A 22,858-nucleotide genomic window follows, 5' to 3' on the forward strand; every position below is an offset into this window, starting at 1 on the left:
AAGATAAGTTTATTCTAGTACAAAAGCATGGATTTCCATCAGCCTATAGCATGTAATGCATGCACACGGAAGCTTGCAACAGGTTCAGGAAAGAACAAACATTTGTCTGAATTAAGGCTTCAGTGCTGGCACTTCATTTCTGATAAGAAAAGTTATTATTCCAAATATAAGTCATGCCTAGCATATTTTCCAACATCTAGGAGATGATTCAATAGATGGTGATGTGATTATTCAGATGCCATACTCTACCCTTTCCACCTGGGACTGGTTCCCTTCTAGCCTGTGCTTACTCATGACACAGTTAGCATATATCCTTGCAGACCTTTCTCCTAATTCTTCAAGTATTGGTCCTTCATCCTGACTCAGCAACAGGGCAGAGCAGGGAGAGCCTGTGTGGAGAGTGTGTTCTCACTTGACTGTTTCCTTTGCAAGAGCTTGGCTGGCTGCTGACTGCCCAAGAACCGAAGAAGCAGGAATAAACATTTCTGAAGAAGCAAAAAAAAAAAAAAAAAAAAAAAAATTCTATCCCAAATTTAGATAGACCTTAAAAAAAAAAAGCACTTTATTTATGAAGGACAACAGTATGCAAACAATATAAAACTTGAAAGCTTATCTGGCATTGAATTAACTTCTCTGTCTCTGTCAAACAGGAGTTGGTTTCCATTTGGACATTTCTGCTCGTGAAATCCTTACACCGGGGTGGGGTGATCGTTTGGGGGGGGCTTTTCCCAGGAGGGGTGGCGGCCTCCTTCTGTCTACTTCTTTCCCTTCTGCTTCATGTGCACTACAAAATAGTCGTTGCATGCAATGGTGAGGCCTGCGATCAGCGAGAAGAAGCTCTGGAACCCCACTTTGCCATCTCGGCACTGGTCCAGGTCCTTCATGATTTTGTCCACAGCCAGAGGGTCTTTTTGATTCTGAAAAGCAGAAAGAAAAGAGAAGAAAGGCAAGACATATCAGTTGGTGGTTGTGGCAAGGAGCTCCCTGGGTTTTGCTGCCGGCAGTCACGCAGCTTACCTCCCCCTTGTTTGGGCTCTTGGCTGAGTCACAGGATAAGGAGCCTTCTTTTTTTTCTGCCTTGGAGCAGTTGGATATGTGTAACATTATGCAAGAGCCAACAAAATTATCAACTTAAAAATTAGCCTGCTGGAGATTTTTTCAATTTCTAGCCCCGTCCATGGTTGTCTTGGCAGGGCCAGACTAGATGATTTTGTGAGCCTTATGCAACCCAAGGGCTGGACATTCCACCTCCTGAATTAGATGCTAAGTAACCTTTAGAAGTAGTAAATGCTTCTTTTTTCCTTTCACCTTGAAGGGAGCATTTTAGTAAATGAGATAAATGAGCAAATGACATAAATGTGATAATCTTGTATTCTGGAGAGCATGGGCAATCTTTCAAAAGGAAATTCTCAACACTCTCACAGGCTTATTTAAGGAATAAGTTTCAGATCATTGTCCTGTGGATTTTAAGGAGCAGCTGATGACGTCACGGGATGTTTTAGTTTTGGTGAAGTTAGTCGGTTCTGGCTTTCTTCTGAGCACAGCTGATGTCAGCTAGTGGAACTTTGTAGAACTCTGTAACAGTATCACACGGTTTCATGGTCTGCGTATCATGTATGACTTGAGGAGGTTGGGCCAGAGTCTCCCTGGGATCACTTCCAATGCCAGAGATGGTTAAGTCTGCATATTCTTTGCTTGACACTCTGTACGAATGTGCGAGCCAGCAACACCTCTATGCTTTCACCTTGTCTCCTGGTGTTTGGTTTCATCACCATGCCTTTCTGCAACGAGGCTGGTTCGATTAGGGATAGCAGTTTTCCCTATAGGATTCATGCCACCAATCAGAGAGGGCCAAGTAGGCCTGTCAGAGTTTGTTCAAGGTCTCGGATGACGGTCTTATGAATTCCAGTGATTCAAGATGAGGGTACTTTCAAAAGTTCACAGAAAATATATATGAAGGCGAATACTCAAACAACTGAAAATCAACATGCCATATGATCCAGCAATAGCACTCCTAGGGATATATCCAAAACATCTCCTACACAAGAAACCAACATGCACGCCTATGTTCATAGCAGCACAATCTACAATCGCAAAAACCTGGAAGCAACCAAAATGCCCATCAATAGAAGACTGGATAAGGAAGCTATGGTTCATCTACTCCATGGAATACTACTCAGCTATTAAAAAAAATGAAATGCAGTTCTTTGTGGACAAATGGGCCCGACTGGAATCCATCATGCTAAGAGAAATGAACCAATCCCAAAAGGTTAAATACCACATGTTTGCCTTAATTTGAGATGAAAAGATGACAACCTGAAAGATAGTACCTGTATATTGTAATATTATTACAATCTCTAACAACCTGTATCCAATACAATAAGATAATGCGATATAATCTATAAACCAACAATTAATGTCAGAATATTTAAGATCTACATCGTAAAACTGTAAAACCTACTATACCCTCAATACGCTATGTTAATCCGTAATGGGGGGGGAGTGCAGGGAAGCCTTTCAGGACCATAAAAAGAGTGAGGAAAAAGTACAATATAGCCTATCAACATCAAATCTGGTAATTCATAGACAACAGACTCAAAGCGGCACTAAACAATAGTAAAACTACTATATCAATGCATGAGGGGGGAATCGGGTGTGATCCTGACAACCTCTTAACAGGAGGTCATGTGCGTGGAGCAGGGGGGCACTCCAGGGTGGAGCAGGTGGCAAGGAGAAAGCCTGGATCCCAACCATGAAGACTCCCAGACCTTCACCACAAACTATTAATACGAGCAACAAGGACTATATCCCAACTGCCAAGGAGGCCACAGGGAATTGGATGCCCTCGGAGGCCGAGTACTCTGAGGTCACCCACCCTCAACCGGAGCTTCCGCTGGGGATGGAAGAAGTCCAAACACTACTGTGCAGAAACCAACGTCATCGGAAAGACAACCAGAAGCCCTGAGTGGTCCGCAGAAACAGAAGAACGATAAACGTCCTTCGGGACCAGGGAGGAGAGCTTTCTCTGGTCCGAGCCTGGCTCCACCTCTGGACCCCCACCCTCCCTTGCAATGACCATCAGGATCTCTCCGAAAACCCCTCATAGCAAACAAACAATCATACAAACTAAAAAAACCTAAAATAAATAGACAAACAACAAAAAGTAGAGCTTGGAATCTGACAGGAAAGAGCTGGCATGGATTGGCTCATGCCTTGCTGGGTGGGACACAAAGATAAGTCACTGTTCGCCATGGTGTTGGGGACTTTCCTGCACACAACCCCCCCGCAACAACAACAAAAAAATGTTCTGCACCTTAATTGTCGACCAATGTCTTGTTAGAGTTACAAGCCAGTCTAGATTATCCTAAAATCTGCCAAGATCAGCAAAATTATACTTCAACACAACAAATGGCTAAATACTAAAATGAAATAGACACGAGACAGCTGAATGGTACCTTATAGCCATTTTAAGGTATACAGCAGCCGGTCCTGTATACAAACTAAAATTGAAATGTCAATGAGCAAATCATAGGTTGTGGTTAACAACTTTTGTTTTTTTTTAACATACTGGTTACGCAAAACCATGTCAATTCCATAATGTTACAAATTGCTGTTAATGTTATATTGGGACTCTTAATTGACTGGGATGATATTCTACCAGCTCTAACTTTGGACCAAAAATGGTCTCCCCAAGAAACTGTTCAACCCATCTGGACAATAAGTAGCTGGACTCTATGCTTGGTATATGTTTGTAAGGAAAGAATCTTGGTTGAATTTGAACTGTAATACTGCACCAAGGTGGAGGAATCCACCAGGGGGGAGGTGCGTTGGGGGGGTGGGGGGATTCCCAGAGCCTATGAAACTGTCACATAATGCATAACAATTAATAAAAATAATTAATGAAGTAAAAATAATAAATAATTAAAAATAATTAATAAAAATAATTTAAAAAAAAGAAAATGTATATGAAGAAAGAAAGAAAAAAACAAATCCAAACTATGCATGGTTCTCAAGAATGCTTGGACCAAAGCCAACATCTTTTAATTCCATTATCTGAGCTTTTTGAAGTGCCCTAATATGTGAGGTTTCAAGTGTGCTGGGTATTTTTGAAGTGCCCTTTTGGTAAAGCAGCAGCACTTTCTACCCAAGGACAAACCCTGCTTCCTGTAATCAACTAAAACCTGCTCTGGATTGCTCTGGGTGGGTTTTAGCTAATTCTGGCCTCACCCCCGGCTTCCTGGCTTCCTGTCTGTGGGCAGAGTGACAAGGATTCGAATGACATAAGAGTTCTGTTTTAGAAACAAAGTGCTGTTACGCACAAAGGTGCCTGCAATTATGACCCTGCACCCACGACAGAGCGCCCTGCCATGCCCAGTACGCCATGCTGGCCATACTTTTGCACCACAGAGTATACAAGGAAGGAGAGGATGGTACGTGCCATTCGTCCTGGCTTCTAATTGAGGCAACAGCACATTAGACAAATGCATAGTATGTCCAGAACGTTTTTGTTCGTGCCACGGGCAGGCTTCCAATGAGTATATTTTGTCCTTGCATTTTATGCTGGCCTTGAGGGGTCACAGGAAGTGAAAGCAGCCTTGCAGATAATCACGTTCCCATCCTCTTGTTGACAGACGAGGGGCGGAGTTCCAAAGAGCTGGAGTTTCCCAGTGCTGGTTAGGGCACAGCAAGCCCTCTACAACGCCCTGGCCTGGTCCAACTCCTTCTGGGATAGCACTGTGCGAACTAATGCTGTTTAGGCTGTTTGTAGCTGCTTAGTGCATCAGTGGAGATGACCTGGCAGTTGTGGGGTTCTCTAAAGCCCCGTGCTTACGGACAAAGGAGCTGGGGCTTGACTCACGTGCTCTTCACCAGGAAGATGTGAAGAGCCATGGCCCAGCCTTTTAGTGTCCTTTAGAGGCTAATGCATTATTCAGCACCCAACACAGTTATAAACCTCTTAAGTGCAATCGTAGCAGGCAGAGAAGAGCTTGCATTTCAACCTACTCTTCTGTTAAGCAATCCTTCGCCCTGGTTGAACATTAAATAACTGACACCACTCCTTTGTAGATCAGAGTGGAAAAAACAATATCCTTTTGTATGAAGGCATTTTCAAAGGGAGATTCAAGCTGCTCAAAATGGAATGTGACCAGGATGTGGGACGTCCAACACCAGGCTTCTAGACCTGAGGTGGCCACTCCTCGGTGTATTACTCTCTGGGGGGACAGCTTTCCCCCAGCTCTGCCCCAACATGGCCTCAACAGACGCAGATCACTCCAGACGGAGTGATCCTCTGAGTGTCATGGTCTTCCACCTGCAGACGGCGGGCTCCTTCATGTTTATGTCCCCTAGAGTATCTTACAAATCATGGGCACTGAATACTGCTCAATAAACAAATGAATGGAAGCACCTTTCTACAAGTGAGGTTGACAGGGAAGGGAAGGAGGGATAAAAAGGGACCAGCAGCTGGAAGCATGGAGTCTTACAGCTGGTTCTTTCTGAGCCTTTGCAGACTTACTTCCAAAAACCCAGGGAACTCCTTCTCCATGAGCACTCTCAGGTCATCCTTTGACAAGTAGCCTTTATCCCCGGCAAACTTGTGAAAGGTAAACATCACGGTTTCCATGGCGTGTTCCATTTGAGACGGCATTGTGGTGAGAGCTGTTGATACCTGTTAGGGATGTGAAAAAAATCAAAAAAGAATTTGCATTAACACTTGGGTCACAGTACCGGCAGACTTGAGGTAACTGGAAGGTGGGGCATGAGCTCAAGATCCCTGAGCTGTCAGCACCAACCCACCCAGTTTTGGGCCTTCCTGGAGGTGGAAAGAGGCACTGCAGGTCCTGGTGTTCTACACGAACCTTGCTGCTTGTATAACTCTCTTTACGAAGGAGCAAAACTCTATAGCCATTTAGGAAGGCAAGATGAGGGTCCCTCTTAAAACTGATAGGGTCCCTACAGAAACAACAGATAGGTCATCATTTCCCTTACCAGGGCTGAAAGGGACTCTTAGATATGGCTGCACCCCAACAACTCATGCAAAGCCTGGATAATAGGAAAGTTCCAACCCTCTAGGTTCAACCTGGTAACTTGGTTCAGTCAGAAATCTGCTTACACTTGAGTTTTCTGCTAGGTGTGTTTTCCTTATTGAAGTTTTAAACTTGTTACTCACTGCAATAAAAACATTTGCCACTCTGCAGTAGAATGCAGTTGCCCCACTGGGAGTAGATTTTGTGGTTCACCCGAGAAGGAACAAGCAACAGTATATGTATATCCTAACTCCTTTGGCAGCCTGGTGGATTTCTGATAGTGGTGGAGGCAGGAGCTGTTTTTACAATTTGGGATGTGGTGGGAGAGCAAGAGCTTTCTGTCATGAAGCATTCATAAGAGGAGGGGAAACATACCACGTAGCTATTGACAGCTAGAAGGAGCTGGGGGCATAGGTTTCCTTAGGACTCAGTGCTGGTACTAGCTGAACTTTGGCTTAATTGGAAAGAATGCTTTGACCAAAACACTTTGGCCAGCATCACCTAAGAGCACTGCTAGATAGAAAAGCAGTGAAGTTGGGCCCACCACTGTGATATAGTTGGTAAGGCTGCTGCCTGCAGTACCAGCATCCCCTATGGGTGCTGGTTCCAGTCCTGGCTGCTCCACTTCTGATCCAGCTCCCTGCTAATGTGCCTGGGAAAGCAGCAGAAGACAGCCCATGTGCTTGAGTCCCTGAACCCATGGGGCAGACCTGGATGATGCCCCTGGCTTATGGCTTTAGACCAACCCAACTCCGATTGCTGCAGTCATTTGAGGAGTAAACCAGAAGCACGGCTCTGTCTCTCCCTCTTTCTCTGTAACTCTGCCTTTCAAATAATAAATAAAATAAACCTTAAAAAAAAACAAAACTCAAATGAAGATTCTTATAATATGCCACTCAAAGAAAATATCACAAGGGCAGGCTCTGAGCATAGCTGAAGGGGAGGCTGGCAACTGCCCCCATGAAGAGAGCCTTGGTCTGTTTCCTGCTGTCCACAGACACCTGTTTAACGCAAACTCTTCTGTGCTCTCTGGGACAGAGGAGAAGGTGGGGTTTGTGAACACAGGGATTAAGCAGGTATAGCTGGGGACTGTCCATCCTACCAGCATGCCAGCATGCCAGAACACTCCTTGAGAGGCTGCTAGCAACCAGAATCGGCCATGATTCATCTGGAAGGCACTTCCCTTAGAGAGAGCTGTAAAGGGACACTTCAAGGTCTGTCTTGAAATGAATTTCAATCACACACTCCACCCTCTCCTCGCACACCACCCAGATCTGGCTCGTCCCCTGTCTTCCATATGGGCTTCAGAGGGCTGAGGGCTTACAAGCAGTCGACCTTGCCAGGACTGTCTCTGAAGCCCAGCAGCTGAAGAACCTGAAGTGAACTGACACACCTAAAGGGGAAAGACTCGGGTCCCAACCCAGCTCTTCAGGAACTCTGGGAAACAGACACCACAGAGCTTTCAAAATACCAGTACCCAAGCTCAGAGCAGCAGGTCACGTCTTGACTAACTCACAAAGATCCCAGAAACTGAGCGGGGTGGGACAGCTCGGTCTTTTCCTTTTCTTTTCTTTCTTTCTTTCTTTCTTTTTTTTTTTTTTTTTTTTTTTTTGCAGGCTAGAACAGAAGGAAACTGTGCTGCAAAGCCAGAGAGATAAGGGGGAATGCAACAGGATAAGGACCCCTCATAAACAGTATGAAATTCATGTTTAGCTTTCTGTGAACTTTTTGAGGACTGCTCGATGCATTGATTTCAAAGAATTTAGCACCAGAATTCTCTTTTATTTTTAAAAATAAATGTTGGGCCCGGTGTGATAGCCTAGTAGCTAACTGCTGGCCTTGCATGTGTTAGGATCCCACGTGGGCTCTGACTCATGTCCCAGCTGCTCCACTTCCCCTCCAGCTCCCTACTTGAGGCCTGAGAAAGCAGTCGAGGACAGCCCAAAGCTTTGGGGACCCTGCACCTGTGTGGGAGATCTGGAAGAAGCTCCTGGCTCCTGATTGGCTCAGTTCCTATTGTTGCGGCCACTTGGGGAGTGAACCAGTTGGATAAAAGATCTTTCTGTTTCTCCTTCTCTCTGTAAATCTGACTTTCCAATTAAAAAAACAATACATAATTTTTTTTTCTTTTCCAACTGTGCCTCCAGACAGGCTCCAGAGAGGAGGGGCGGCCTCATCCCTGGGTTTCATGGAGGAGTCCCTCTACCCTCCTGTGTTGGCCTCATGCCACACTGTGTCGGTGGCACAAGGGCCTAGGAGAGGCCAAAATCTTAAAAAAAATTAGTTAAGAAATGTATGAGTGGGAGAGAGAAAATCATTGATCGCAAGAGAGTTCCCATCTGCTGGTTCGCTCCCCAAACGCCTGCAAACTAGGGACACCCTCTGTCACATCAGGAACCAATGCCCAAAGGCACTGACTGGGCTATAAGGAAGGAACTGTGCACACTGGTCTTGCACAAAGACGGATGGAAATGCTGCATGGAATCCCTGCTCTCTTGGCTAGAGGTTGAACCACAGAGTTCTCCGGGTACAGTGATTGCCTTTCCAGGGCGCGGCTTGGCTGCCCCTCTGCATGGGGCGTGGCTGGCACGGCTGACTGTGGCCTGAAGACTGGCTCCAGAACCCAGCAGTTGTTGAGGAACCGGCATCTGGCACTGCCCGGCTCCACACGCTCTGCCTCCAGCAGGGGGAGGTCTCCTGTTCCCTGGCTGGACACACTTGTATGTGAGGGTCCTGAGGCTGGGATCTCCTTCTGTCCTGCGTCCTCTGCTCTGACACCTGAAACATTCAGGTGTGTTTTTAACTGTTTGCCTTCTTGGACTCCAGACTCAGTCAAGAGTTGCGGGTTCTTCTGCCTTTGCCCTTGGACCACTAGGTAACTGTTGTATGAGTGAACCAATCAAGCAATGCCCTTGGCAGGAGCTGAGGGGTAGGGGAGACTGGCTAAGCACCAGGGGCTAGTTAAACACCCTTTTATTCTGAGCTCAGCGGGAGTGCAGGAAATCTGGAGAGGGCCAGGAAAGGTCCCCAAATGGGTCTGCTGTGTACAGAATACAGAGGATAGCACATTCCATTGGCCAAGGAAAAAATATGTGTCCTGCCAAACAGGTCTGGCCAGCCTCTGCCAAGCCTCCCCTCCGTCTCTCAGGCTTGTTGTTTTCCCTGCTTTCCATTCATCCCCTTTCACCACCATGGGTCTCTAGCCTTGCTCTCTCACTGTTGGCAATCCGGTGACCTCACCATCCACTTCTGATTCATTTCATTCTCATGCCAGGACTCTCGGTCTCCAGGTCTACCTGAAGAACAGGCTTTAAGAGGGGACACATGGAAGTCCACCGGCTTTGTTTGTGTAATTTCCCTGCATACAAAACAATTCTGGACTTGACACATTCAGTTCTTTTGGCAGCAATTCCATTTTCCAGTTTGGGTTCTACACGAAGCACCTACCTTGCAAGCGCTGGCTATGGTGCCAGGCAGGTGGAACCCACCATCGCTGGGACCCAGAACTGTGCTAGCCTTTGGAAGGTTCACAAGCTACAGGAATGCTATTATTTAATCTCCTGAAGTCTAGTTATTTGTTTCTCTTTCCTCACTAGATGGTGGGCTTCCTGAGAAGGGTCTCAACAGCCAGGGCCAACTCTCCGAGGACCTGCTCAGCGAGTTTAAGAATGTAATTCAGAGAAGCAGGGGCCTCCTTAGGAAAGCGTCTGCTGTGAGGAGTCCCAGCTGCTGGCTCCGAGCCTCATTTCAAAGAGGGCTCTTCTAAAGGGCAGGAGCCTTGGCCGGCTCTGCTCTTCTGCAGCTCATCCACACTGCAGTTTTCTCACAGCCCACCCAGAAAATCACTGGCAAGATGGCCATGAAAACAAACAGCTGCTAGGCCAGATGTGTGTGAGGTGTCCTCCCTTTTGCTTTAGGGATTAACCGAAACCCAGAAAGGCTTTTTGAGTTTGAATCCTAAGGAGAATCAGGAATTAAAAAAAAAAAAAAAAAGTTGTGGCAGTGCGTCCTGGACCTAGGCTGTTTCCCACCTCTTGCTAAAGGATACCCGCCCTCTAAAGAGCTGGGCAGCAAAGTTTCCATGCAGTTCAGTGGGGACAAAGAACTCAGAAATCTCTTCTTTGCCAGCCCAGGATACCCATTTTTCCTTGAAGAATAATCAGGACATGAGTCTAGATCATCCAACAATAGCTGCTGTGAACACAGCTTTGGTGAGGGGCAAGCTGTAAGGCACACCAGGTAACCTGCTGCCTGGGACACCCACAGCCATCTGTGAATGCTGGTTTCTCTGCTTCCGATCCAGCTTCCTGCTCACAGGCCTGGGTGGCCCAGGTGTTTGTGCCCCACTACCCACGTGGGAAACCCTGCTGGAGATCCTGGCTCCTGGCTTCAGCCTGGCCCAGCCCTGGTGTGTTGCAAGCACTGGGCAAATGAACTTCTGCATAGAATCTCTCTGTATCTCCCACCTTCTCTCTGTCATTTTGCTTTCCAAATAATGTAAATAAAGCTTAAAGAAAATCTTCTGGGGGGAAACTGGTGACAGTAATTTAGTAAAGAGATAAAGGAAGTGCTGAAAATGATTAAAATCACGTTTTTTTTCTTTTTTTTTTTGGCTTTTGCTGTGATAGTCCTAACTTGTTCGGTCTCCAGGAAAAATGAGAAACGCAAGAGCGTAAAATTTTTGCCCAGCTTTCCCTTGCACTCTGAATGCTAATGTACACATTATAACCCTGAAAGAATTCCAGTGTTTCTCTCCACTTTATGCTTTAAAAGAGGGGCCTGTGTCCAAACGCTCTGAAGATGTCCCAGTGTTTGGAATTGTCAGTGGAAAGGAGGGCGGCACCCCGCCCAAGGCCTGACCTCACTGGGGTGGCTGTTCAGAAACTGGCCAGAGGCCAGCCCTGGAAAGAGGGATCCCCTTAGGTTGCATGCAGGGAAAGACGGCAGGGCATCATCTGGAAGCTCCAATGAGTAAAAACTGGAAACGTTAAAATAAGAAACTAAATGGCAATCAAGGGTCCCACAAAGCAACTACCCTGTGGCTGTCAGGGACACACCACCAAGAAGCTTCCATTACAAAGGCACACTGGATAGAAATCTGTGGGGGCAGGGCCACGGTGGAAAGTTCTATGAACTCTTTCCCCACCCCAACCCCAGGCACTATCTTTTGCCACTTGGAGGCAAAGATCACCAACCGTGAGAGGCTGGCCTCACCTAAGTACAAGATAGAAAAAAAAAATCCATTCCTGAAGGCTCCCAGGGCAAAAATTCTGCAACAACTGCGGATCTCCTAATGGGGCAAGGCTGCTTCCCAAGAAAGGTGGGGGCAGGATGCCAGGCAGCGATAACCCAGCAGCAGTCCGCAGGTGGCTCTGCCCATCTAATTGCTGCCCGCCTCTGGAGTTGAGTCAAGAACCCCCCTCCTCTGGAGCGGGGGATGGGGTGAGTCACTTCCTTTTGGAAAATGCCCTCTAAGATGGCACAGTTCCCCTGCTCTTTCACGAAGTGCTGGGTCCAGCGAGTATCCGCCAGGGCACGGCCACACCCACGCGGCCTCACCGCTGAGTCACCAGCCTCAATTCCCTAGGAGAATCCTGCATGGGGCTCGCGGGCCGACTCCACCCAGAAGAGCGCACGCTTCCCGCTCCTCTGGAGGGCAGGGGGTGTTGGGAAGGGGTGCGAATCCTGCAGCGCAGAGCGGGTCTGGGCTGCTCTGCTTCTCCTGCCCTCTTCCCCTTTACCCAGCAAGGCAGAGTTTCTGGTTTATTTGACAGGGCATGGGTACGAGCAGTCTGGCCAGGGTGCGGCCGTGAGCCAAGAACCAACAGTAATACCGTTGGTCTCGCCAGCGGGGCCCAGTTAATCTGGGAGTGGGGAAATCCTTCCTCCAGCCGGTTAGACCCCCATCTCTTTCTGGTTCCACTTCCTTAATGAACATGGCAAGTACATAACTCCTTCCGCCGAGAATCACTTCACAGAGCCTCCCCCCCACCCGCCCCCAGCTCCCCAGCAAAACTGATTTGTAAAGGAAACACACCCTAGTCCCTCCTCCCTCCGCTGGACGACCCTTCCCAGGGAGTTGGCTAACAGGAAGGCCAGCCCGCAGTGCAGGAGGGCCTGAGGGCATCCCCTCAGGAAGGGAATCCTGCCGCTGCCAGGCGGGGTAGTCCGCCCCAGACCGCCGCGAGGGGGTTGCAAACATCTGGATCGAGGTCCACTTGCAGCCGAAACCTACACGGAAACTTGCCAGCCAGGACAGGACAGCAGAGCGGGACTAACTCGAGAGACTAGTGGGGAAGTATGTAAAGTGGGAGGAGAGGGCAAACAGATGGGGAGAGATCAGAGGTCTGGGGCACCCAGTGTCCCCTACCCCATCAAGCGTGTAGGGTCTAGGGGCCGTCACTCCCGCGCCGGGGAGGGGCGCAGCTGGCCTCGCCTGGGTGTGGCTGGCGGCCGAGCGCAGGACAGCCGATTGCCACCCTCGCCCCCCGACCCCGCGCAGGTCCTGCCGTGCTGGGATGCCCCAGCCCCATGCCCACCCCTCCAGGCCAGCGCCGCCACCCGGTGGGGGGCTTCCCTGGGAGGGGCGAGCGCACGGGGCCGAGCGGGACTCACCTTGGCCGGGAGGCGCGGCAGGGACGCTGGACGAGCTGGGACGCAGACGGTGAGCAGAGCCGCAGGCGGTGCGCCTTTGTACGTGGGCCGGGCGCCGGGAGGGGAGGAGGCGCGGGCTCACGCGCGGGCGGGAGGAGCCTGGGCTGGCGGGCGGGTATCTCCTCCTCCTCTTCCTGCCCCTGTCCCACCTCCCGCGCCACTCACCCACCGCCAGCACACGCACACTGCTCTACGCGCACACACCCCCCTCTGCTAGCTCAGCGCCCAGCCTCGCCCCGGCCTCCCCGCCCGCAGGGCTTTCGCGTAAACTAGGGTTCCCAAGAAGGAATGCGCCTACTCCTTGAGTATTTCAGGACAGCCGCACCCTGAGCCCTGCCCTTCCTCTCGGGGTTGGTTTTAGATGCGGGTGAGTGTTAATCAAAGAATCCAGCCCCGCTGCTGCAGGTGGGGCTCGCCGGCCCCGTCCCGGAGCGAACCTGCAGGTGCTGGAGGAATGACTCCGAGCGCTGATGGCCGTCGCGGCGCTCAGACATGGCTGGCCTGAGGTCGGAGCTCTCGGAGCTGCCTGCAGTTGCCTGAGCTTCAGTCGCGGGAGGCAGGGTGCTGTTGGGCACCGTCAACTGGAGAGACGGCGCTGCGAGCCCTTTGCTGTTGGGCGAGGGGTTTACTCCTCCTGGGTGTGTGGTTTGCCCTGTGGAATAGTTCAGTTTCAGTTATGGTTGCTATTGCCGCAACCCCCGTTTCCCAGCCTCCTTGTGTGAGCAGTCAGCGCTTGGCGTCGAATTCCCTACATCATCCTTTTTGCTCCGAGATCAGGGTTTGTTTGGTCCCAGAAGTTCAGTAGGAGAAATTTCTGGAAGTTATCTAGAGAACTCCGAAGTGTTTCCTAGCCGTGACACCGCCTCCTCCACCCCAGCCCTCTTTATTTTATTTGTGGTTGAGGGTTAAAGGCAAATTCCTAGCAGCTGTCTGCGGAGAAAAGCTCAGGCTGCAACCCCAGGGCTTTCCTTTGTTCCCAGGGGAAGTTCTGGGAGGCGTGAGTGATGGCAAAGGAATGCGCAGGCTCGGGGATTCCTCCAAGTGCCACCACGTGACTCTTGGCTGCAGTCGGGAAAACCCAGCTGCTTTCCAGCCCTCAGTGTGCCTGGGTTCCTGCCACCCTGGCGCTGACTCCTCAAGGGGGCAGTTCTGTAAGGTCCTCCCAAATGGTGCTTCCCAGGCCCCAGGTTACAGCCACCCAGGGAGGAAATTCAGGGTCTCTCTGTCCCTGAATTTAGAATGAGAGTGTCAGGCCCAGCACAATAGCGTACTGGTTAAATCCTCACCTCGCCTGTGCTGACATCCCATATGGGTGCCAGTTCGTACCCTGGCTGCTCTACTTCCCATCCAGCTCCCTGCTTATGGCCTGGGAAAGCAGTGGAGGACGGTCCAAAGCCTTGGAACCCTGCATCTGCATGGGAGACCTGGAAGAAGCTCCAGGCTCCTGTCTTCAAATCAACTCAGCTCCAACCCTTGCAGCCACGTGGGGGAGTGAATCAGCAGATGGAAGATCTCTCTGTATATCTGCCTTTCCAATAAAAACAAATAAATGTTTTTTTTTTTTTTAAAGAATGAGAATGTCTAGGTTTATTTGATATCTTCATCTGGACCACAGACGTTTGGGAGAGCATCCTAGGCTGTGTGAGAGCCTCAGCCGTCCTACCGTCAGTCTGCTCTGGAAGGGCTGTCAGTCCACAAGCAGATAGTTAAAATCCAGGGTGGCTGTGAGTGGCAGAGGAGACTATACAGACGGGGGAACGCTGAGGGACCCCCATATCCCCCCCAACTGATGGCAGAATCATTTATGGAAAACAGAAGAAAATGAAACAAACAAACTTGTGACTTTGACCTATAATGATCTTGTTTTAGAAAGAAAACAAAAATGATCAGTTTTAGAAAGAAAATAAAAATATGTATAAATCCACAAACCAAAGAGGAACATTTCCGTGTATTTCTCTCTAGTCTTTGAATGCAATGCAAGATATTTCCATAATTGTGATTTCTTATAAAATGACTCAATTACTATCTTTGCTACTTTTATGTCATTCGATATTTGTTAAGAGCATGAGTGTTCATTTATGCCTTCGTTCTCTCGCTCTCATTTTAGGAGCTGTTGAGTGGACTGTGGTTTCTCTCTCCTGTTCACCATCAGGGCTACTTTGAGAGGGCCAGGGGATGCGGGCCCCCCGGGAGCTGGTTCTGACCTTCTGAGTGCTGGGGCCACCATGGTGAGGATGGTCAGTGACGTGGACCCTCTCCCTGCCTTCCGTAGCTTCTTCACCACTGTCTGCACTGGCAGGTCCATAGAGCTCCACGTACCTGCTGTGCCTGCAACCACTCTCTGCGAAAAATGCTTGCAAGCCAGTCTGTCTCCTGACAGCGGCACGCCTGTGTGTACAGTGAGAACAGTGTGCCTCCCTGATGAGAACTCCCTGGACCAAGGACCTGCACTTGAGCCAGAGCTGCTCCTCCAGGGCTCCATTGTAGCCAGAAGTGAAGGGGAGATGCGTAGAGAGAAGCGGAGTGGCCGTCCAGTCCAGGAATGTGGGTCTCTGTGCCTTGATCTTTACCCCAGGTGCTTGCCCCCCAGTGGCTAGACTTCAAAGTGGAGCTTTTACCTTTAGTGCATAAATGAAAACTAGATCATGTGTGTGGGCTGCTCATGTAGAGACACCTGTCCTGAGTGGGCCAGAGAGTTGCCTCTGAGGAGAGGAAGCTGAAGGGTGCCTGATCATGGTCAAGGGCAAAAAAAGGCCTCTCCCATGCTTACTATCTTATGACACAGGGGGTGGTGCCTAAACTGAATAAACAAATGGGATGAGGGCTTAGCATCTGTGGAGCTTTCTGAGGTTTTAATGGGTCTCAGCGTGGAACCTGTGCATGGTCATTGTGGTGTCTCCTCCTTCCTGGTCCCAGATGAGACACAGAGGTATCCTGGCAAAGGAAGTGCATTTATTTGATTGACAGGTGAGGGCTTGTGGCAGTTCCAGCTTCCCCAGCTAACTCCCTGACCTGTTTCCCCATGTCAAGAGGGCTGAGAATGGAGGCTTTAGTCAGTATGGGCTCTGGAATGAAGAGGGAACAATGGTCAGGTTCTCTACCAGACCCAAGGTATGTGTCAGTGCACAAAATGCTGGGAGCAGAAGAGATCATTCTACTGCTGAAGCAATATTGGACATTTTTCCTGCTTCTTGCTGTGGCATAATGATGAAACCCTATTACCCAGTGGTCCCCCGTTCTGTGGGGTATGTGGCTGTGGCAAAGAGTAGAGGTTGGCTAGGATGACGTTCCTGGCACCTCTAGCACTTAGCTAGAACTGTGTGACTAGTGACCAGCAGAGTAGCACTGAAAGAGAAGGATGTCCCTTGTAGGCCAAGTTAGCCTGGAGCAATTTGCCCCTGTTCTTTCTCTCCAACTGCACAGACTTGGGATCCAGGAATGCAAGGGCTGCTGTGGGAAGGAGCCTGGTTCCCTGAATCGCCCAAGTGGGGAGGAAAACCATTTCCTGAGCAGGAATACTCTGAAGTTCCACAAGGAGAGAGAACCTTGGGATTTGAGGGCTTCATGGCTTGCAGCATAACCCTGATGAACGGAATGGCATTCTTTGAATACTGATATTTTTAGCAGCCCATTCAGAAGAATTAATTTGCATGTATAGAAACTATACATGGGACTAGTGGCTAAATCTTTACCTTACATGCGCCAGGATCCCATATGGGCTCTGGCTCATGTCCAGGCTGCTCCACTTCCCATCCAGCTCTCTGTCTGTGGCCTGGGAAAGCAGCAGAGGACAGCCCAAAGCCTTGGGTCCCTGCATCCACGTGGGAGACCTGGAAGAGGCTGCTGGCTCCTAGCATTGGATCAGCACAGCTCTGGCCATTGTGGCTACTTGGGGAGTGAATCATTGGATGAAAGATCTTTCTCTCTGTCTCTCCTTCTCTCTATAAATCTGACTTTCCAGTAAAAATAAAATAAATCTTAAAAAAAAACAAAACTACACTATTGGCACAGGTGTTTAGTCTAGCAGTCCATCTGCCTGCTAGGACACTCACATACTGTATAAGAGGACCTGGTTCGGTGTCTGACTTCAGCTTCCTTGTAAGGCGGATGGACCCTGGGAGGCAGCAGTGTGACTTAAGTAATGGGGACTGTGCCACCCAGGTAGGAGACCTGGATCGCGTGCCTAGCTCCTGGTTTCGGCATGGCCCAGCCCCGTTGATTATGGACATTTGAGGAATGACCCAGCAGATTGGGGCTCTTTCTCTCTTAAATAACTAATTTTATAAATTAATGGAGAAATAAAAAGCAACCACATTAGTGTGCTGATGGCATTGAGCCTGTCATAGTGCCTTTCACTGCTCTTGGGACCATAAGGCAAAGTGCTCCTGGGACTGGCAAGTGGGTAGTTTCTCTGTTCCCTCCCATGGGTCAGACTGTGCCCTGTGTCAGCACAGAGACCTGTGGTGCAGCATTGCTCAGCATCCTGGGTGCCCTGCTGGCAGCAGTGTGAGTCATGCCTGTGGAGCCTTTATCCACCCAGGACAGGGCCCAGGAAGCAGTTACCACTGTCCTCTGCATTCCTCCGTGGAGGACCGCTCATTCACAATGGTGAGGTCAGAAAGCTCTGCTGGCCATTCTGGAAGGAAAAGGAGGGCAGGGCAGGGAGCCCAAAGGCGGCTCTCCCGGTACACCCTGCATTAGAAGATACCAGAATTTCAAAAAAGGTGTCCCTTATGGCTAGAGCATTTAGGCTGTTGGTAAATTTTTTTCCTACTGTCACAAATAATTATGTCAAAGGATGACTTTTGAATAAGCAACTTTGCGCGCATTTTTTTTGTTGTTGTTGTTGTTGGGATGGATTCTTAGAAGGAGGAGATCTTTCTTGTTTGTTTACAAGAATCTTACAGGACCAGAGGAATAAGCCGCAGTCCATGAGGGCAGGCAGGAGGTGAAACCAGAACCGGGAGCAGTTGTCTCCAGTTGTGCATGGGGAGGGACAATGTCCCTCGAAAGCCTGACTCTTCATGCCAGGCACTTTGGAGCTTACTTTTGAGATTACAGGGACGCCACAGGGAGAGTGCAACTCTCCCAGTTACAGCTGTGTGCCTCTTAGCAAATCATTTCCCACCTCTGAGCTAAAGTCTCCTTGTGGGCAGAGCAGGGTGGATCCCTACATTCTGGGCTGACAAAGACTGCATCGTCTGATGAATGGGATGGTGTCTGGCACAGCTCTGGCAGGCAGAGGGTTCTGGAGTGCAGATCGGAGCCTCTCCCGTGTGATCCCTCGCCCTGCGGAGAAGCAGCACGGCCTGGGTGTGGTGTGGTGTGGTGTGGTGTGGTGTGGGGGAGTGCTGTTGAGTAGACTTCCCCTGGGGACCTGGGGCTTGCACCTGCTGTGCTGTCTTATCTCTTTGAGCAGCAGAGGGATGGTGGCTGCAGCTGTTGGAAAAGCAGTAAAGCTCCTCACTTGGGCTTGGAAACCACTGGCCTTCCTCTATAGGCAAGCAGTGAATTCAGAATCCATCTACTATTTATCCAATACATGCTAATCCCCCTTTAAACAGAGACTTCTTAATTCGAAGGGTGGGGAGACAGAGAGAGAAGGAGAGAGAACGTCTTCTCTCTACTAGTTCACTTCCTGAATGACTGCGACAAGCAGGAGCCAGGAACTCTGAGCTCCTCCATGAATGGCAGGGTCGCACAGGAGCTGTCATCCACGGCCTTCTCAGGCTCCTTAGCAAGGAGCTAGACTGGGAACCGAGCAGTCACGACTGAACCACCACCCTGAGGCGGGATGTTGGCACGAGAAGTGTGGCTTAATCTGCAAATACTCTTCTTTTTTATTTCTTCTTCTTCTTTTTTTTTTTAAAGATTTATTTATTTTTATTGCAAAGTCAGATATTCAGAGAGGAGGAGAGACAGAGAGGAAGATCTTCTGTCCATTGATTCACTCCCCAAGTGACCACAATGGCCAGAGCTGAGCCGATCCGAAGCTTCTTCCAGGTCTCCCACGCGGGTGCAGGGTTCCAAGGCTTTGGGCCATCCTCAACTACTTTCTCAGGCCACAAGCAGGGAGTTGGATGTGAAGCAGGGCTGCCGGGATTAGAACAGGTGTGCATATAGGATCCCAGTGCGTTCAAGAAGAGGACTTCAGCTGCTAGGTCACCATTCCGCTGGCCGATCTTTGGGAATATTTTATAAATACTTTTTGTATCATCGACAGTGCCAACAGTATGCCTGGCACCATGAATATAGACATAAAGAAACTATTTTTGCCCTTGGAGAACCCAGTCCAGCACATAAACAGATCCCACCTACTAATTCCTGGCATGTTTGGGTACTGGAGAAATGTCAGTAACGAAGACAGGCAGACCGTATATTCTAAAGTAGACAAAAGTAGCAGAGAAAAACCAGACTCATACAGAATCTTTGGCCAGCTGTTGTGAGTGCAACGATGGGAAGCAGAGGAGTGCGGGTGCGAGAACAGGAGGCACCCATCTTCGGGGGGAAGTTGAAGACTTTCCTAAGAAAGGGTACTGAAACCGACACTCGGAAGAGGAACTAGGGCTGCACATAAAGAAGGGATGAGAAGGCTGTCCAGAGTAATGGCAGGATGAATGCAGAGGCTCTGAGGCGGGCAGGTGCTTGGTCTGAGCGGCCAGCTGCAAAATCGCCTGTATGAGCCAGAGGGAGGGTGACGTGAGGCAAGGTTGGGATACAGCACAGCTGAGGGACTGGGGTCTGGGCCTAGCTTGCCGGCAAGAGATAGAACAAAGCAGCCATGTAATATAGCAACAAAGAGGGCAGGCTCCAGGCTTTCAGACAGGCTTGGGACTGAATCACAGTCTCTTTGCTGCCCATCAGCTACGTGATCTTGGACACATCATCTGCCCTTTGCAAGCCTTGGTTCTCTCATGTGGCAAATGGACCTGTTGGTGGTGCCTTCCTCATAGGGATCTTGTGGATATGAACGAGGAATGTGTGTGTGTACTGGGACTTAGCTGGGCACCTGACACGCTGTAAATGCTCCACTCATGCTATTATGAGCAAAGGGTGAGTTGTAGCCAGACAGGCCAGTGTTGGATCCTGACTTTGTGCCAAGGGCATGTCTCCACTCCTGATGTTTGTTCATCTGTGAGATGGGAAATGGGCTTCGCATTTCTGTAGGGATGATATGGGCAAGAGATAGGGGCCAATCCTATCTTTTAGGTAGTCTATTTTTCAAAAATTTTTTTTTCTTAAAGATTTATTTATTTAACTGGAAAGTCAGAGCCAGAGAGAGAGAGAGAGAGAGAGAGAGCGAGAGATCCTCTCCACTTTCATTCCCCACATGGCCTCAATGGCTAGAGCTAGGCCAATCCAGAGTTGGGAGCCAGGCACCTCCTCTGGGTCCACCACGTGGGTTTAGGGGCCCAAGGACTTAGCCATTGTCTACTGCTTTTCCAAGCCATAAGCAGGGAGCTAGTTTGGGAAGTGGCACAGCCAGGACTTGAACTGGTGTCCATATGGGATATAGGCACTGTAGGCAGAAAATTAGCTTGCTATGGCACTGTGCCAACCCCTTAAGGTTTTTTTTTTAAAAGAACTTCTTGGGAGCCAACATTGTGCAGCTGTAGGTTAAAGCTGGTATCTGTGGCCCTGGCATCCCATTTGCGTGCCACTTCATGTCCTAGCTACTCCATTTCTGATCCAACTCCCTGCTCATGTTCCTGGGAAAGTAGTGGAAGATGATCCAAGTGCTTGGGCCCATGCCACCTTTGTGAGGAGGAGGGTTCCAGGCTCCTGGCTTTGCTCTGGCCCAACCCCAGCCTCAGACATTGTGGTCATTAGGGAGTGAACCAGCAGATAGAAGATCTCTCTCTCCCTCTCTGTAACTTCACCTTTCAAGTAATTAAATCTTTAAAAAATAAAATATCCTTTTGCAATGTTTATTTACTTAAATGTGTTTTCCTGAATATATCCAGTCTGTTAATAAACACCCCCCAAAGAGACAAGTAAAACTTAAGTCAGAATCAGTTACACATTTGTGGGTCTGCTTATGTTATGGGCTGGTTGGGATGGCTCAGAGAGAAAAATCAAATAGAATTTTGGTTCTCTTCAATGGCTTTGTAGTTACAGGGGGCCTGATTTCCCCACTTCCTGTTGTGGGTCTCTTCCAGGGAGGAGGGAACTTACCCTGGACCTTGGGTTGCATAATGAGGCCAGAGTGGCAATCCAGTTTGTCTGAATCCCTGGAGTCGTGAGAAACAGAATCCTACAAGATGTGACCTGCCCGCCACCGGCTGAAGTCCGCCCATTCGTGAACACACATTTCCCTGTTCTTTAATCAAATCTGAGAGCCAATGGTGTTGGAGCAGAAATCCTGGTCACATATATCCTGTTAGAATTATAGAGTTAGACCATCCGAAAAACAGCCAGGTTTAGCGAAATCATGTTTCAATGCTATAAACTGCTAAAGACTAAAATTAAAATAGGCATGAGACAGCTGAATAGCAATCTAAGCCATTTTAAGGTGTATAGAACACAGCTGAATATAAACCAAAATTGAAATGTCTATGAAGAAGTCACAGGTTGTGGTTGAGAACCTGCATTTTCCTGTTAACATATTGGTTAATCAATACCATGTCAATTAATGCCATAATGTTGTAAATGGTTGGAAATATTATGTTGGGGCTTTTAATTGATTGGGATGATACTTTGCCGGCTCTACCTTCAGACCAGAGATGGTCTCACCAAGAAACCATTGAACATACCAGGACAATAAGATGCTGGACTTTATGCTTGGTAAATACCTCCAATGAAAGAATGTCAACTGGGGATCCAGGGCTGCCCGAGGGGCGCGGGAGGCTGAGGGGAGGGAGGCGGCAGCAGCATGGCGGCGGGGTGCCAGCCGCCCAGCCCTCTCCTCTGCTGTCGCTGGAGTCGGGAGTCCCTGGTGTGCGCGTGTGCGTTGCAAGCCCTCTTTGCTCCAGCCGCCAGTGCCAGCCCGAGGGTCGTGCCGGCCGGGAACTCGCCGTCCCGCCACACCCACCAGGCGACGGCCCAGGACCATGGAGGACGTGAAACTGGAGTTCCCCTCGCTTCCCCAGTGTAAAGAAGAAGCCGAGGAGTGGACCTACCCTATGAGGCGGGAGATGCAGGAAATTTTACCTGGATTGTTCTTAGGCCCATATTCTTCTGCTATGAAAAGCAAGCTACCTATATACTACAGAAACATGGAATAACTCATATAATATGCATACGACAGAATATTGAAGCAAACTTTATTAAACCAAAGTTTCAACAGTTATTTAGGTATTTAGTCTTGGATATTGCAGATAATCCAGTTGAAAATATAATACGTTATTTCCCCATGACTAAAGAATTTATTGATGGGAGCTTACAAAGTGGAGGAAAAGTACTTGTGCATGGAAATGCAGGGATCTCCAGAAGTGCTGCATTTGTTATTGCATACATTATGGAAACATTTGGAGTGAAGTACAGAGATGCAGTTACTTATGTTCAAGAAAGGAGGTTTTGTATTAATCCTAATGTTGGATTTGTGCATCAGCTTCAGCAATATGAAGCCATCTACCTAGCAAAATTAATAATACAGATGATGTCACCGCTTCAGATGGAAAGATCAGTATCTGTTCATTCTGGAACCACAGGCAGTTTGAAGAGAACACATGAAGAAGATGATGACTTTGGAAACACGCAAGTGGCGACTGCACAGAATGGCTGATGCAAGAGGAACAATAGTGTGCTTGGAACAAAGGAAACAGTGACAATAATAACGTTAAACTGGTAAAAACAGAAGGAGTTTGGTTCTGTGTTGCTTCCAGGCAAAGTCCTGCACTCTGCATTTTAAGATGTTGGACTTCTGCAGTAGACGGCACTGATGGCTTTACTCCTTAAAAAATTTACAGTTTTATTATAAACCAAGAATTTTTGACTTGTAAAGAGGTATTATTGCAACAATGCACTTTTTCATACTTGAAATTTGTATGATATAGTTATTACTTTAAACAAAACACAAGTTAGGGGGGATTTGTTTATAAAATCTGGGTAATTTATAACAAGAATTTCCTAAAAATTTGCTAAAAATTCACTTTCTGTTCTATATATTACATTTTTAAGATAATCTTAGTTTAGTTGTAGCGTGGAGCCTCTTACAGAAACATTAGCAAAATGCAAGA

General features: G+C 48.6%; 2 protein-coding genes and 1 non-coding gene across 3 annotated transcripts; 1 reads left to right on the forward strand and 2 right to left on the reverse strand.

Annotated features, from left to right (window-relative positions):
• Positions 1–546: 546 nt before the first annotated feature.
• S100A10 (S100 calcium binding protein A10) lies at positions 547–12,828 on the reverse strand. Its single transcript, XM_004588913.3, has 3 exons — positions 12,642–12,828; positions 5,516–5,668; positions 547–917 (listed from the first exon to the last, which is right to left on the reverse strand). The coding sequence occupies exons 2-3, from the start codon at positions 5,645–5,647 to the stop codon at positions 756–758; spliced, it is 294 nt and encodes a 97-aa protein (XP_004588970.2). The 5' UTR covers positions 5,648–5,668; positions 12,642–12,828; the 3' UTR covers positions 547–755.
• Positions 8,160–8,280, reverse strand: LOC118758763 (small nucleolar RNA SNORA26). The gene has a single exon (XR_004995845.2). It is a non-coding gene; the product is annotated as a small nucleolar RNA SNORA26 (small nucleolar RNA).
• Positions 12,829–21,642: 8,814 nt separating the features above from the next.
• On the forward strand, positions 21,643–22,622 carry LOC101535620 (serine/threonine/tyrosine-interacting protein-like). Its single transcript, XM_012928164.3, is given in 2 exon segments — positions 21,643–21,880; positions 21,883–22,622. Coding segments are annotated over 2 exon segments (672 nt in total). The 5' UTR covers positions 21,643–21,730; the 3' UTR covers positions 22,405–22,622.
• Positions 22,623–22,858: the final 236 nt, after the last annotated feature.

Source organism: Ochotona princeps, chromosome 2, assembly GCF_030435755.1.
Source record: "Ochotona princeps isolate mOchPri1 chromosome 2, mOchPri1.hap1, whole genome shotgun sequence".
Classification (NCBI taxonomy): Eukaryota; Metazoa; Chordata; class Mammalia; order Lagomorpha; family Ochotonidae; genus Ochotona; species Ochotona princeps.

Excerpts from the sequence above, each read along its gene's own strand:
- S100A10 (XM_004588913.3), bottom strand. The coding sequence starts at position 5,647 with ATGCCGTCTCAAATGGAACACGCCATGGAAACCGTGATGTTTACCTTT. Across the intron at positions 918-5,515 it reads AGTTCCCTGGGTTTTTGGAA|AATCAAAAAGACCCTCTGGC; the intron begins GTAAGTCTGCAA and ends TCTGCTTTTCAG.